This window comes from Gopherus evgoodei, chromosome 1 (assembly GCF_007399415.2).
Source record: "Gopherus evgoodei ecotype Sinaloan lineage chromosome 1, rGopEvg1_v1.p, whole genome shotgun sequence".
NCBI lineage: Eukaryota > Metazoa > Chordata > Testudines > Testudinidae > Gopherus > Gopherus evgoodei.
Window position 1 is genome coordinate 342,847,759 of NC_044322.1, and position 14,371 is coordinate 342,862,129.

The 14,371-nt window shown below is 36.5% G+C and overlaps 1 protein-coding gene across 3 annotated transcripts in view; it reads left to right on the forward strand.

Annotated features, from left to right (window-relative positions):
* Positions 1 to 14,371, forward strand: part of FBXL13 (F-box and leucine rich repeat protein 13) — a 201,209-nt gene that overhangs the window by 20,095 nt on the left and 166,743 nt on the right. For all 3 annotated transcript variants that reach the window (XM_030555490.1, XM_030555572.1, XM_030555656.1), the window contains exons 4-7: positions 1,094 to 1,161; positions 7,881 to 8,035; positions 9,768 to 9,877; positions 11,760 to 11,879. In XM_030555490.1, the coding sequence (XP_030411350.1) occupies positions 1,094 to 1,161; positions 7,881 to 8,035; positions 9,768 to 9,877; positions 11,760 to 11,879 (453 nt within the window). The remainder of the gene's footprint in view (positions 1 to 1,093; positions 1,162 to 7,880; positions 8,036 to 9,767; positions 9,878 to 11,759; positions 11,880 to 14,371) is intronic.

The following is a 14,371-nucleotide window of genomic DNA, read 5'->3' on the forward strand; positions in this document are numbered from 1 at the left end:
ACTGAATCTGTACTTTAAAAAAATCTTTCATTACAGAAGGGTTTAATTTTTCCATCAAGTTTATTTCATGATACTGCCATTTCTGTTGTAGTTTATGTGAAGGAATGGTGGTACCTTCCATTTGTTTCTATTGTTAGTTTTATGATCTTCCAAAATGTACATCTTCATATTGGCATGTTGTCTACGCATATGGTAGATTGCCAAAAATAGTAGCGTCTTTATCAAAACTGGACAGAATTACCAATGTAATGAACTTCTATGTTACAATCTTTCCAAGTGCATCTGGACCCAGTTTCAGTGTCATGATGTTCTATGTATTATTTGGTTTGATTGATTCTACTAAATAAGAACATTAAGGTAATTGGCAAAGGAAATGATGAAGGTTTCTTAAAATTGGGCAGTGGTCCTGTATAATTTATGAAATTACAGAAAAAATCTTTTCATGTACCCAAGATTTTGGAAGGGTGCATTTTAAATAGATCCATATAAATGTCAATAATAAATATAAAGTGAGCACTGTATACTTTGCATTCGTGTTGTAATTTAAATCTATATATTTGAAAATGTAGAAAACATCAAAAAAATTAAATAAATGGTATTCTGTGATTGTTTAACATCATGATTAATCATGATTGTTTTTTTTACTTACTTGACAGCCCTAATAAGGTTATTAAATTCTAGCAAACCACAAAGTAAAAGAGAAGAATTTAAAATAAAAGATAGAATGTTTCTAACAATTAAATATATTTTATCAGTAAAACAGTGAATTTTGGGGAAGAAATGCTGACAGTGAGCTAGATTAATGCCTTCTCCATATGTACAGTTCAGTTCTATATTTAGTTTTTGCCTTCAGATTTTATGCCTGTAAAAGCAGGTTTATATTGAAAGAAGTTGATAGGGGAAGAAAGATACATAGAAAAATGTCATAGACAGAAAATTGTATCTGAACATGAATTTCTTTGAACTGTACCATTTAATTTGCATTGATCAATATGGAAAATAAAACTGTCAGTATTTTTGGCTACTTTTTAAGCATTCACTATGCAACACCATTTTTTAATTTGTGTATTAATATAACACATTATTTGTTTAGATGACCGATGAGTTATGTGGCAAAGCATGGAACTTTTACAGCAAAAACTTAAAGAAGGTGTACTTTCAGTAAGTATATGTACTGTACATGAAGAATACTGAATTTTTAGGAAAAAATCCGCTTTGTCTAGAATATTTAGTGTTATTGCGAGTTCTATACTTAGATTTCACCAACCAAGAAACAATTGTAAACTCCTTAGGCACTATACAGCCTTAACATAGAATCACAGACCCCTTGGGCATTCTGATCTACCTTGCCACCCAGACAAGCTTGTCTCTGTGACAGATGGTCACTTTACATCAAAGATCACAAAATATTCGGATTACTCCCAGTCCCAACGGACCAGTCACTTATTCCAGGTCAGTTTGCACCTTAGATCTCATGCCAGAGACAATACTTGTAGGCAGTCCTGTAAAAAACTAACTAGAAGTTTATTAACTAGGAAAAAGAAATGAGAGTTATTTAAAAGGCTAAAGCATTTAAGCATGCACACATGTGACTTACAATCTTAAATTCAAAAGGGAATAGAAGCTTCTATAATAAGCAAGATTTTATGTCCTTTGAGGCTAATTCAAGCCAAGCAGCCTGGGGATCTCTTGTTTATGTTTAGGAATCTTTGCCCCTCAGAGACCAGACAGTATAAAGAGACCCTAATTCCTTCTGGTCAGGGATTTTTATCCCCAGTTCTCTAAAGTGCAGGCTGATGGGCCGAGCGCTTCTGCCCGTAACCTCTTCATGGTTGTGTGGGAGGAGCAATCAACAAAGTTTTTGTTCCTCACTGACTCATACGGATTCCATAGTCCTTGCTGATGGGTGGGAGAGAACATCTTCTGCAGGAATCCAGGATTTTGCATTATTTGAAATTTTTTTCCTGGTTGGTGAGTTACATTGTTTTAGAACAAGCATTTTACAGTTATAGAGCAAACACTTCAGTATTACCTTTTAGCAGATATAAGTAGGATTCATGCATGCAGCATTCTATAAGCATTCCATAAAGTCTGAGCATTAAGCACATTTTTATAACACTAACATCTGTTTTAACTATAGTAACCCACAGGTAAGCCAGACTGATTTCCAGTTATGCATTTGTCAGTGATCAGTGAGGCCTGGGGCCTTGGCATGATCTGGCACCTGGACTGCCAGTGTCACAAACAGAATAAAGATAGATAACCAAATTAGATTATTCGGTTTTGCTTTCTTTTAGCAATGTTATTTTGTATTCAAAATGTAGTGAGCTCAGAGTGCCTGTAAATTCCAGGCCCAATCCAGAGTTTATTGAAATCAGTGGAAGTCTTTTGACTTCAGTGGGTTTTGGACCAGGCCTTCCCTGTACTGTCTCTCATACAGATTAATCTTTCCAGAGTACTAAAATCCCAATGGAGAAAGGATATTTTGGGGTAGGGTTTAAGTACAGGACTGAGAGTCAAGGATCTGGGTTCTCTTTCTGGCTCTTATTCAGAGTTACTTTGTGACTTTGGGCAATTCACTCGTTCTCTCTGTGGTTCAGTTTTTCTCTCTATATATAAATACTTACATACATTCTGAATGAATTAATGGTTAATCAAAAATCACTTCATTGTGGCCATGAATTTCAAAGGTCCAACAGTTTTCCATTGGAACTAACATTTAGGGGAGATAAGGCTAGAGGTCCAGAAAAAGCTATTACTTCTTGAGTGGAGGATAGTGCACGTGTCTGATATATAACTATGATAGTCAAAATAGTTAAAAATCTTAGTAAAAATCATAAGACTCCTCCATTATTTCAGGTTTCACTGTTATTGACTTTACAGTGGGAGTTGGATTAGAACCATAAAATGTTACATTTACAGTAGCTCTCAGCTATATTCAATTAAATTACATTTTGCTTCCAAATTGGAGATTTGTTGGCAAATAAAAGTGCTGTCATGAAGCCTCATTTCAGTGGCTATCTTTCGTATTGCTCTGACAAAGAAAAATACTGTACTATAATTAATAAACAATGTGTGATTCTTTGAGACAATATTTCTCTTTGGGCTCTGAATACTTCTGTGTCACTTAAAAGAGCAAGAACAATGTTTAATGTATTTTTGTGGAAGGTTAAAATGGTTTAGATCTAAATGTTGATTTATATTCTTCTTTCATTTTAGTTTTTATTCACATTGCCAAAGAAACTTAAATAACATTTTTAAACCCCAGTTCAGGAAAGCATTTAAGCATATGCTTAAATCCAGGGGCAGCCTGTCCATATAGGCCAACTAGGCGGTCGCCTAGGGCGCCACGTTAAAGGGGACGCCAAATTTGACGAAAAAAAATTGAAAAAGATGAAAAAAATACAAATAAAATAATGAAGATGTCATCATTTCAACTCCTGTGTGCATATGGAGGGAATATTAATTATAATTAATTTCTCTACATTTCTGAGAATTTATTAATATGTCAAATCTTTTATGTACTGCAAAAATAAATAACATTTTTTAGTGAATTTTTTCTTGTCAATTTGCAACGTAGGGTCAAGATGACCAACTCTGCAATTTTGATAAGCAGTAACTCAGCCACAATGAAACACATCTGCCAGTGGCAAGAGCTGCAATGCTAGTGACACCTAACTCAAACATACATCAAGGTGGCATAGCCAGAAATTCATGTAGAGCAGAGAGACTGCGAGCTGATACAGGTCAAATGGTCATTTTAACACATTTCACAGGCAGATGATTAAGAATCAAGCGAATACTGTGGAAAATTGTGTTTCTTGGTGCCAAAGAATAAAGAATAACGTCTTTCAGTATTATAAATCCAAAATGTGGGTATCTTTAAGCATTATTAAACCTTAGCATTATTATCGGGCTTTATAATTATGAACTTTTCTGTGTTATAACTGGTTCACAAGTAATAAATAAGGTCCATAAAAGAAAAGTAATAGCATTAACACTTAATAGACTATGAAAGTGATGACATCACACTCCAAGTGGGTAACCGTGAGGAAGGGGATTTCTTTCCAAACAACCAGTGTCGGGTTATAACATCGAAAAAGGTCATTTTGTTTCCGTGTAAATGCTGTAAGTAACTATTTTAATAGATAAGCGAGTTTATGTTATTAATCTGAATCTTTAAGTAGTGAAAAGATGTGTTGGGATGGCTGCAATGTGGTTTAAATCGCCAATCGTGGTGTGTCAGCCATCCTTAAGGCTATAATGGTTGCAGTCAGGAGCACAGTACATAACAATATCGAAATACCCCTTGGCAGAAAGAGGGAAAAAGAAAATCCTCAGGAGCTAAGTATCATAAATGAAAGGCTGAGAAGGAAAAGGACCAAGCAAAACAGCAGGAATCCTTCCTGAAATATCTTCTCTTTAATCCAAATAAACATGGAAGCAGTTCACAGCATCCAGATGAAGGAAATTTACTTGGAGAGGAGGTTAGCTCACGTCTGCATGGAAACAGTTTGGAGCATCAAGATGAAGGTATATTATTTCGAGATGAGGGTAGCTCACACCCACAAAAAAGCAGTTTGGAAACTCAAGATGATGAAAACTTACTTCTAGATGAAGGCAGCTCACAGCATCAGACTGATATGGAAGTGGAGAAAATGTATTCACCTTCAGAGATACATGCAGAAATTCAAGTAAATGAAGTAGAAGGAAGAAAGGATGAGGAAGTTACGAACAAGTTACAATATGGAGACCCAACTTCATGGCCCAGATGTGATGACTGTGCGGCAAATTCTCGTGGAACATGGACCCAAACAAGTTAATGAATTTCCCTTCTCTAAGGATGGAAATAAAAGAAAAAAGTCTCTGCTCATCATTACAAGAGGAAACTCATTAATGGGAAAGAAATTCATCGAAACTGGTTACAACATTCACTGTCGAAGGACTCTGTGTTTTGCTTTTGATGCAAGTTGTTGAGAAATCAAGCAATTGGTACATCACTTACTGAAAATGGTTTGAAGGACTGGAAAAACATATCTACAATTCTCTCTTCACATGAAAAGTACAGAACATTTGGAATGTTTTCAAAATTGGAAAGAACTTGAATTATGATTGAAAAAAGGAAAAACTGTTGATGAAGAAAGTTTATGTGTGATCAAGGAAAAAGAAGAATAGTGGCAACAAATACTAGAGCGTCTGATTGCTTTAGTGAGAGTTCTCAGGGGGCAAAATTTAGCATTCTGTGGCTGTGGTAGAAATGAAAAATTTTACACTCCAGGTAATGGAAACTTTTTTAAAAATTTGTTGAATACCTAGCTTTGTTTGATCCAGTCATGAAGGAGCATCTACATAAAATAACTGATCATGAAACACAGGTTCATTACTTAGGAAAAATATGCAGGATGAACTGATTTAAATCCTAGCAAATGCCATTAAAAAGGAAATTGTAGAAGTTGCCCATTCTGCAAAATACTTTTCAATAATACTAGACTGTACACCAGATGTGAGTCATGTTGAACAAGTGATCATTCATTTTGTGGTTATGGAAAAGTCTGCGGATGAAGATAATGTTGAAATGCTCATAAAGGAACATTTTGGGGGTTTCATACCACTGAAGGAGATGACTGGAACATTTATGACTGAAACTATTCTACAAGAGCTTGGAACAATGTCATTATCTGTTGAAAACTTACATGGCCAAGGCTATGATAATCGGAGTAATATGAAGGGTAAAGGCAATGGTGTGCAAAGGAGAATGATGGATATCAATCGTAGGGTCTTTTTCGTTCCTTGCAGTGCGCATTCTCTGAATTTGGTTGTCAGTGATGCTGCTAGATGCTGTTTGGAGGCAAGCAGTTTCTTTGACCTGGTGCAACGTGTTTGTGTTTTTCTCAGGCTTAACATGCCGTTGGGAGATTCTGACTCGCCATGTGAGTTCTCTGTGAAACCACTTAGTCAGACAAGATAGGAGAGTCTCACTGATGCCTTGAAGCCTCTTCACTGTGAACTTGGAAACATTTATGATACCCTAATTGAAATTTCTGATGATACTACCTTTACTGGATCATCTGGCAATACAGTACATTCAGATGCAGAGGCTCTTGCAAATGGCCTTTCCAAGTTCAAATTTGTGACTTCACTCATTTTGTGGTATAATAGCCTTTTCGAGATTAACCTCACTAGTCAGCAACTTCCGGAAAAGAACTTGAACATACATTCTGCTATTCAAAAACTGCAGCAAACTAAAAATATTCTGGAAGAATTCAGAAGTGATGAAGGGTTCGAAAGAACACTGGTAGAGTCTCTCAAGCTTGCTGAAGCAATAGACTTTCCAACAGAATTTGAACCAGAGCCAGTTAGCATTCGGCAAAAGAAATAGCAGTTTTCCTATGAAGGACAAGACGTACCCATTCAGAACCCAAAACAAAGGTTCAAAGTGAATTTCTACTTCGCAGTCCTTGATACTGCTATTCACTCGGTTGATGAAAGAATTCAACAGATGCAGCAGCTAGAGTCAGTATTTGGCTCTCTGTATGATATCTACCTCTTGCAAAAGAAAACAGCAAAACAGATAAGATAATTTTGTATAAAACTGGAGTCAGCATTGACTCATGAAAATTCAAAAGACATTGATGCTACAGATTTGTGTAGTGATTCAGGCTTTTTCAAGATGATTTAAGAAACCTTCCACTCCTGAAGAAGTTCTGAAGTTTGTTTGTGAAAATAAACTCACAGACAGTTTTCCAAACATTTTTATAGCTCTATGCATTCTTTTAACATTTCCAGTTTCCGTAGCTAGTGAGGAATGTAGCTTCTCAAAGTTAAAATTGATAAAAACATATCTGTGTTCAACAATGGTGCAAAAGAGATTTGTTGGACTTGCCACAATGTCAATAGAGTGTGAAATAGCTGGAAAACTGGATCTAAAAGAACTAGTGACTGAATTTTCAAAACTTAAAGCAAGAAAAGTCATGTTTTAAGAGCACAGAGTGTTTTTTATTTGGAGTGTTTTGAAAATACAGGTTAAAGTTAATTGAAGAGTTTTATTATTTTTTTCTATATTGGATGTGGTGGTAATGGAAGTTAAAGCAGGGTAGCGCAATGGATGATTTTGGATTTGTAATGCATTTTTATTTGAAATCAGACTGAAATATCCAGCTGTCATCTACAAATCTATTCTGAAAATTTTTTATCTCTGTTTTATCTGATCTCAGAAACACTGGTCGGACAGAGGGATGGACAAACTGAATAATTAAGCCTCTGTTTTAAAAAAAACGCTTAAAAACATTCAAAGGAAAAAAGGAGTAAAATGTTTCCCAGTTTACCAAAAACCTCAGCCTATATCTGCTCTTGGGGTTTGGGGGTAGGGGGTGCTGATTGCATTATTTGCCTAGGGCGCCAGTTGCTGGCAGCTAGTCTAAGTCCATCCCTTCTTAAATCCATCACTATTTGAGAAATTGCTTATACACAGGCTTAACATTAGGCATGTGTTTAAGTTCCGTTGCTTTCATGTGCTTAAGTGCCTTTCTTGAATATGGATACTTTCTTGAATCAGGGTCTCAATAATCACATACTAGCTGGAGCAATTAATGAATAGAATCAGTCAGATATTTTAAAAACTGATGATGTAACATATTAATCGAAGGCAGAAACTTTATTAAAAACGATATGGCCTGGAGGAACTATTATTGAAATATATCAGCCATAAGAATTGTATTGGAAAAAATAACCACCATCATATGACTTAGTTTGAGCCATTAAGTTTATGTTCATCAGCTTATCTTCCACATCCTTTGTATTAAGTTGCAGAGTTTTATGCATTTTACTCCATCCAAGTCAGAAACATTAATAAAATTATTAACTGTGCCTTAACATTGCAGAGAATGGATGCAATATTGTCTGTTGCGAAAAAACAGTAGAGCACTTGTAAAGCGGAAGATGGCTGTTGCAGCAGCCCATTATGACACTAGAATAACCAGAGTAGTAGTACAGAAGTGGAGAGCTTGGGTACAGTTTCGCAAGGAACTAACAGCATGTAAGTCTTACAAGCTGCTTTGCATGAACAGAATACAATTTATATACTATAAGCTTAATAATATTTGAGCAACACAGAAGCTGTGAGTCTTTGAACTCTGTTGTGCTTGCAGCTCATTAATAACTTTGCATACTCAGTTATTCACAGAGTTTTAGATTATTGTAAGTATTTGTGCAGTGTTCTCCTAGGACAAAAATAGATCTTGTATGTCTCACTGCAGAGAAAATAATTTTTTTTCTTGTATAAAATTATTTTTGGTTTTGAGTTTGATGAAAAATAAGACATGAAATTGTTATTTTTAGGGATATAATTCTAAGGTCTAGTGTCTGGACTGCTTTAATATAGGATCTGTTTTTAAACAGTAACATCAAAATCCTGGTTGCAGAGCTGGTATACTTTAAATCCATGTCAAACTCTGCTGTGTGACATCTGCATGACTTTTAAAAGGTCATTGAATTATTTATAAATATTTAATTTGTAAGAGTTCCTGTGACCCAAAGACCAGGTAAATATTTTAAAGGTCTTTTAAATTGTTCAGTTTATTCATTTTCATTTTCAAGATAATTTAGTTTGTGTGTGTAAAAACAGTGACATAAATTTAGTGTGAACATTTTTAGGATATAGTTAAAATATCAAAATGTACAATTGAGAATTCTTCTTGCAGTCTTTACTTAAAACAAATAGTCCCACTGAGTTAAACGTGACTACTCATGTGAGCAGGAACTACTGGGGTAGTTAAAGTTTGCACGGTTGGGAATAAAATACCAAATTCTGCTCTCAGATACAGGTGGAACTTATGTTGGTACCCATTCAAACTGGAGAACAGAATTTGGCTCATATATTTGTACAGTGTCTTCTGTATGTGAAGTATAAAAATTATTTAAAATCTGTTGAAAACTATGTAATTTTAAAAGAAAAAGACACCAAATAACAAGCTGCATATAAACCCAGTTTAAAAGATGCAAGAATTTTTGTTGGAAATGAAAGTGACAGCTTTTAAGAAAATTCTTTGGAGGGTAATCATGATGATACAAGATAGAATCTACCAGTTTTATAGTAACATGTAGTTCTACAGTTCTTTTTAAACCATTTCCATTCTGAAACTAGGTCAAGTTTCTTAAGAATCAGATCTTTTAAATTGAAAATTCAGACCAGACATACTGGACAAGGAACTATAGCATTTAAAACAGGAAATATAAAACAAAACTTTCATAGCGATTACGTTAAGACTACATTTTTGAATTATGTTGAAAACACTAATCTGCCTTTATTATTCTTGAACCTGCACACTCTCAAAATGTTACATGTAAAGTGAGTGAGTTACGTCCTGCTCCATTTCACTGAGGACAGCGTACATTTTTTTCCTTCGCTCTGACGGCACTCTTCAAACTTGCTACTTGTTCTGGAATTTAAGAATTGGTGAACTTACTGTTTTTTGGCAGATCCAACTTGCAGATTAAACATGCCTTTATAGATGGCTATTAAAATAAGATCATATAACACTTTTTCGCTTTGCCTGGAAACATAGTGTATTTGTATGAACCAGTACATATGCTGTGAGAGTGTTGTTTCTGCATGTTTCATTATAAAGAACAAAGCTGTGAACAGTTATAAATCCGTAGAGATGGTTGTATACAGAACTGCATTTCATCAAAGGCGTTTAACTGAAATATTTATTCAGAAATGAGGTCCTTGCTTTCATAACTTTTATAATGAAATACATTTTTTCTAGTGGCAGCAATGAGGATACAAAAGGTCTTTAATGACAGTTTGCACAAAATTATCCTAAAGGCGTGGCATGCAGAGGCTCAGAGTTCTGCAAAAACAAAAGCATATTTTGAGGTACATTACACAGAATTTTAAATATAACATGCTGAATGATTAAACAATATATCTCCATGAACTGAAGCTGCTGTGGGAAAGCAATCCTTGGTACATAAAATTAAAATGAGCCATTCTACTATACTACTGCTACCACTGTGCTTACTTAGTACTTAGGTAACACTGCATTTTCAAAGCACTGTGCAAACAATTTGTTAAACATGAAATCTTGTTAATGCTGGAGTTGCTTTGCAGGGTTGCAGTTTTTATAGTTCTTAAATATTATCTTCTCAGACTTTCACCGCTCTAAAAATATATTCTGAGTGCTTCCATTGTTTGTGATATTGTAAACATAAGGGAAATTTTCCATCAACGATACTTTTCAACTGCAATTAAAAGGTAACTTAATATTTTTTTTAAAAAAATAGGCTAATTTAAGCAAAACTGAATCAAGGAGTTGTCAAGTACTCCTCTCTATGCCAGCAAAACCCATTAGCTCAAGAGGGATAGACAGTGTTTCTGTCTCTGTTTTACTATGTTTGTCTGCATTACAATATTTTATTGTGTTTGAACACGATTCTGAAGATACGAGTTAACTGACATGATGGTGACCATGACTTAGCAGTCACTGTAGACCAGGATAAATCATGCTCAGACATTGTCTCAGCTAACCATAATTAAGCCATGAGACAATGCTGAGGATGATTTGTCCCAGTCTTCTGTCGCAGTTTACCTTAGCCCACAGTGAATTGGGCCTGTTTTGGTATATGTAAAAAAGTATCTGGAATACTTAGGACCAGTATCCCAGTAGATCATAGTTGGATTTGCATTCATAGGATACTGTCTTATTTGCATTGTGAGGCTGGAAACCTTGTATTTTTATCATTGAGGAGTGCACAAATAACCTATTAATGCACAACTTCTTATGGATTCTTATTATTAGAATATATCTCCTTTTTTTTCTTAAAAAAAAATCCAGCAACGTATCCTTCCCATATGAAAATTAATTCCTCTTAGAAGGGTAAGATAACATGTTAGAGAAAAGATTATAAACACTCCTTTCTCGATTATTTTGAATGTATTGATGCATTCATTTTTGGTTTCTTTTACTAAGGTTACCTGGACTATTTAGGCTCCTTCTCCTTCTTCCATGCCTATGGTTACCCTTTCAGCTGCAATTTTTGGCCAATCTGCCACTTCAGTTATCATTTTCTGTTGAAAACATTGTGGCCTTAATTCTTACATGGATTTGGGGAATGAATGCACAGGGATGGAGCCTTTGCAGGATGGGGCTCTAAATGACTGGAAAAGCTCAATTTAGGCCCTAATCCTTTAGCCCTTGAAGTCAACAACAAAGCTCTCATTCACTTCCATGTTGCAGGGACAGACTCTTCATTATTATAATAGGAAATAATTTAAAAAAGCTGGAGGATACAAACTGCTGTCTGAAGGATAACTGTGCTCATGGCGGAAAGACACAATCTAAAACTGCCATTTTCCCCCACCTGTTCTTCCCTTCTTCCTAATCTCCCTTCCCCATTTTCCTTCTCTTTCTCTTGCTTTCATCTTCCCTTCTTCTCTTTTACACAGCAAATAGCTATATTTCTACTGTACTGTACGTACAAACTAGTATAAAACAGGTGTTCTAAGATGCACAGTACATGTATTTGTAAAATACCTCATGAACTTCATCATGATATTGTTGGAGTAATATTCATTGTTCTTATTTTATTAAGTAGATTTTTAAATCTATGTGAATTAAAAAACCTAATTTAATTTATAAATGTTGATATATTAATTGAGTCTTTTTTATAATATCTCAGAACGTATTCAATGTACAAGAAAAGATGACACTTTAATTTGGATAAGGATAGTTATACTTCTGTTATGTTATTTTTTTCAGCGTTTGGTAAAGGGAGACCAGGAAGAATATTTTGATAAACAGGATGATGTACAATATTCTTCTACCTCAGAAACAGTCAAAGATGAAATATCAAATATACCAGAAAGAGCAGTATTACAGGTTGGTAAAAATTTGTGTAACTGATGGAGTTTTATTTGATACAGTGTTTAAAGAAAAGGACTGAATTATCTGTTAGTGATTGTGGCACTTTTTGCCAGTAAAACCCAGTGTGATGCGGATACAAACCTCACACTGACTAGAAAAGGGTTAATGAACTGCTGTGGGCTGAGTCCTACCCTGCTGCATCTGCAAGAGGTATCAGGATTGGAGGGAGGGGTTAAAGATGGCGAGCCCAGCTCAGCTGTCAGGGAAGGAGAGCAGAACTCTAGCTCTCACTTCATGGCAGAAGCCTGCTTGAGAGACTGATGCCTATCAGGGCCTCCCTGAGGAAAGGTAGGCCGTATGCAAGACGACTGTGATGATTTGCTACCAGTGCCTTGCTTGTTGTTGCTGGGTAAGACTGCTGCAGGTGGTGCCCCACCTGAAGCAGGTGACAGCCACATGAAAACCCTTTGTCTTGTGTACATAACTGGGAACCCAGCAGATGTTGGCTATGGGCCGAAGAGTGATCTAGGGTGGACAACTTTCTAATAGCTGAAAACTGGACATCCTGCCCTGCCCCTTGCCCCACCTCTTCACCCTGAGGCCCCACTCCTGGTCCGCCTCTTTCTCCAACACCCTGCCCTGTGCTCAGTCTCTGTATTCATCTGGCACAATGTGAGCACCAAAATGCATAATTCATTTATAAAACACTCTTTATAAAAAGAGCAAATACATTTTCCACAGTAGTACAAATACAATTCTACATATTTCTAGTGATGTTCTCTATAAGGATAGCTGTTTTTAAATTGGATTTAAAAAATCAGGTGGATTAATAAAATGCAGTTGTGCAGTCTGAAAAGTCAAACTTGTGTTAAATGTTCCTGATCTGATTAGATAGCTCATTGTTTTGAGCATTGATCTGCTAAACCCAGGGTTGTGAGTTCAATCCTTGAGGGGGCCACTTAGGGATCTGGGGCAAAAATCAGTACTTGGTCCTGCTAGTGAAGGCAGGGGGCTGGATTTGATGACCTTTCAAGGTCCCTTCCAGTTCTAAGAGATTGGGTATATCTCCAATTATTAATATTATTATTATAAGAGAAATGCATTATGAGGGTTATTTTTTTGGATTTTTTAGTTTATTAGGTTTATTGCTGTAATGACTTTCTCAGCTGCATCTTCAAAGCATGCTCCACTCTCTTGCATCATGTGGGGATATGGCCATGTTGGAGATGAGTGACAATTTTACTCTGTTCATCTTGGTGGAGTGGCAAGAAATTGTATATCTCTGGGAGCCTGGTGGAGGGGATATCTAAAAGGCTATGAACCTTCATAATTTGGGGCATGAGCCAACCTCTAACTGTTGCTCCTACTTGGGAACCCCATAAGAGCAATGTAATTTTTTTTCTTTGCACTTTCCTCTCATTGGGACACAGTGGGGCAGAGAGGGGCATCGGTCCCTGCAGCAAGGGGATGGGGAGGAGTAATGGGGGCACAGTGGGGTGGAAGGAGGGAATCGGTCCCCAGAGTGAGGGGCCAGGGTGGGGGCAATCAGGGCACAGCAGGGTGAAGGAGGTTAGTCCCCAGAGTAGGAGGCTGGGGTGGGGGCATAATGGGGTGGGGAGGGGGGTCAGTCCCTGGAGTAAGGGGCTGGAGCAGGAAAATTGAGGCAGAGGATGTGGGGCAGACTGGCTGTGCTGACCGGACACTTCCAAGTCACCTTTTCAACTGGACTTTCTGGTCTAAAACTGAACATCTGGCAACCCTATCTGTCACACACCCAGTTTACAGTAAGAAATTGACCCACTGCTAAAAACTGTTATCATCAAGGGATCCCCTTGAACTGGTGCTGAAAATGTTTTGACCTTCTCTGACACATTTGCAAGTTTTAGTTTGGCTTTGCTGTACAGAATCCACTAATTATATACAACAAAAATATAAACATATGTATTTTTATAGGACACGTCGTTTTCTTTCTTGCATGCATTTGTCCACTCATTTAAACATAAATACAGTTCACAGTGTAGCCATGTTTTCAATTTTAACATCTGATCCTGTAAAGACTCATGCAGTAGACCTACTGAAGTCACATCTGCAAGCCTTTGCTAGATCTGGTCTTAATTTCTAGATCCTGTCCATCAAAACTACAACAAACATTTGGTTCCTCTTTGCATGACTGTCCACATGGATTTCACTCTTGGTCCCCCTGCATGGGAGACTGGATTCTCTTTGCCTGCACTGTCTGTTAGGGCCATGCCTGAAACCTAGATATCCTTGTGCCCTCCTTCCCCACTCGAGGGCATGAAGAGCAGAGGAGGTCCAGTTCCTTCTTACTGCCCAAGGCAGTGAAATGAAATGTTTACTATGTTTGCTTTCTCTGCATATTGTGCTAGTGTAGTTAGTAGTCTTAGTACTTGGTAGTTATTATTATTTCATATAGTTAGATACTTATTCCCCATTGGCTAAAAAAATAAATATTTAGTTGCAGTTTAAGCTAGACTCCCACTTCTGTA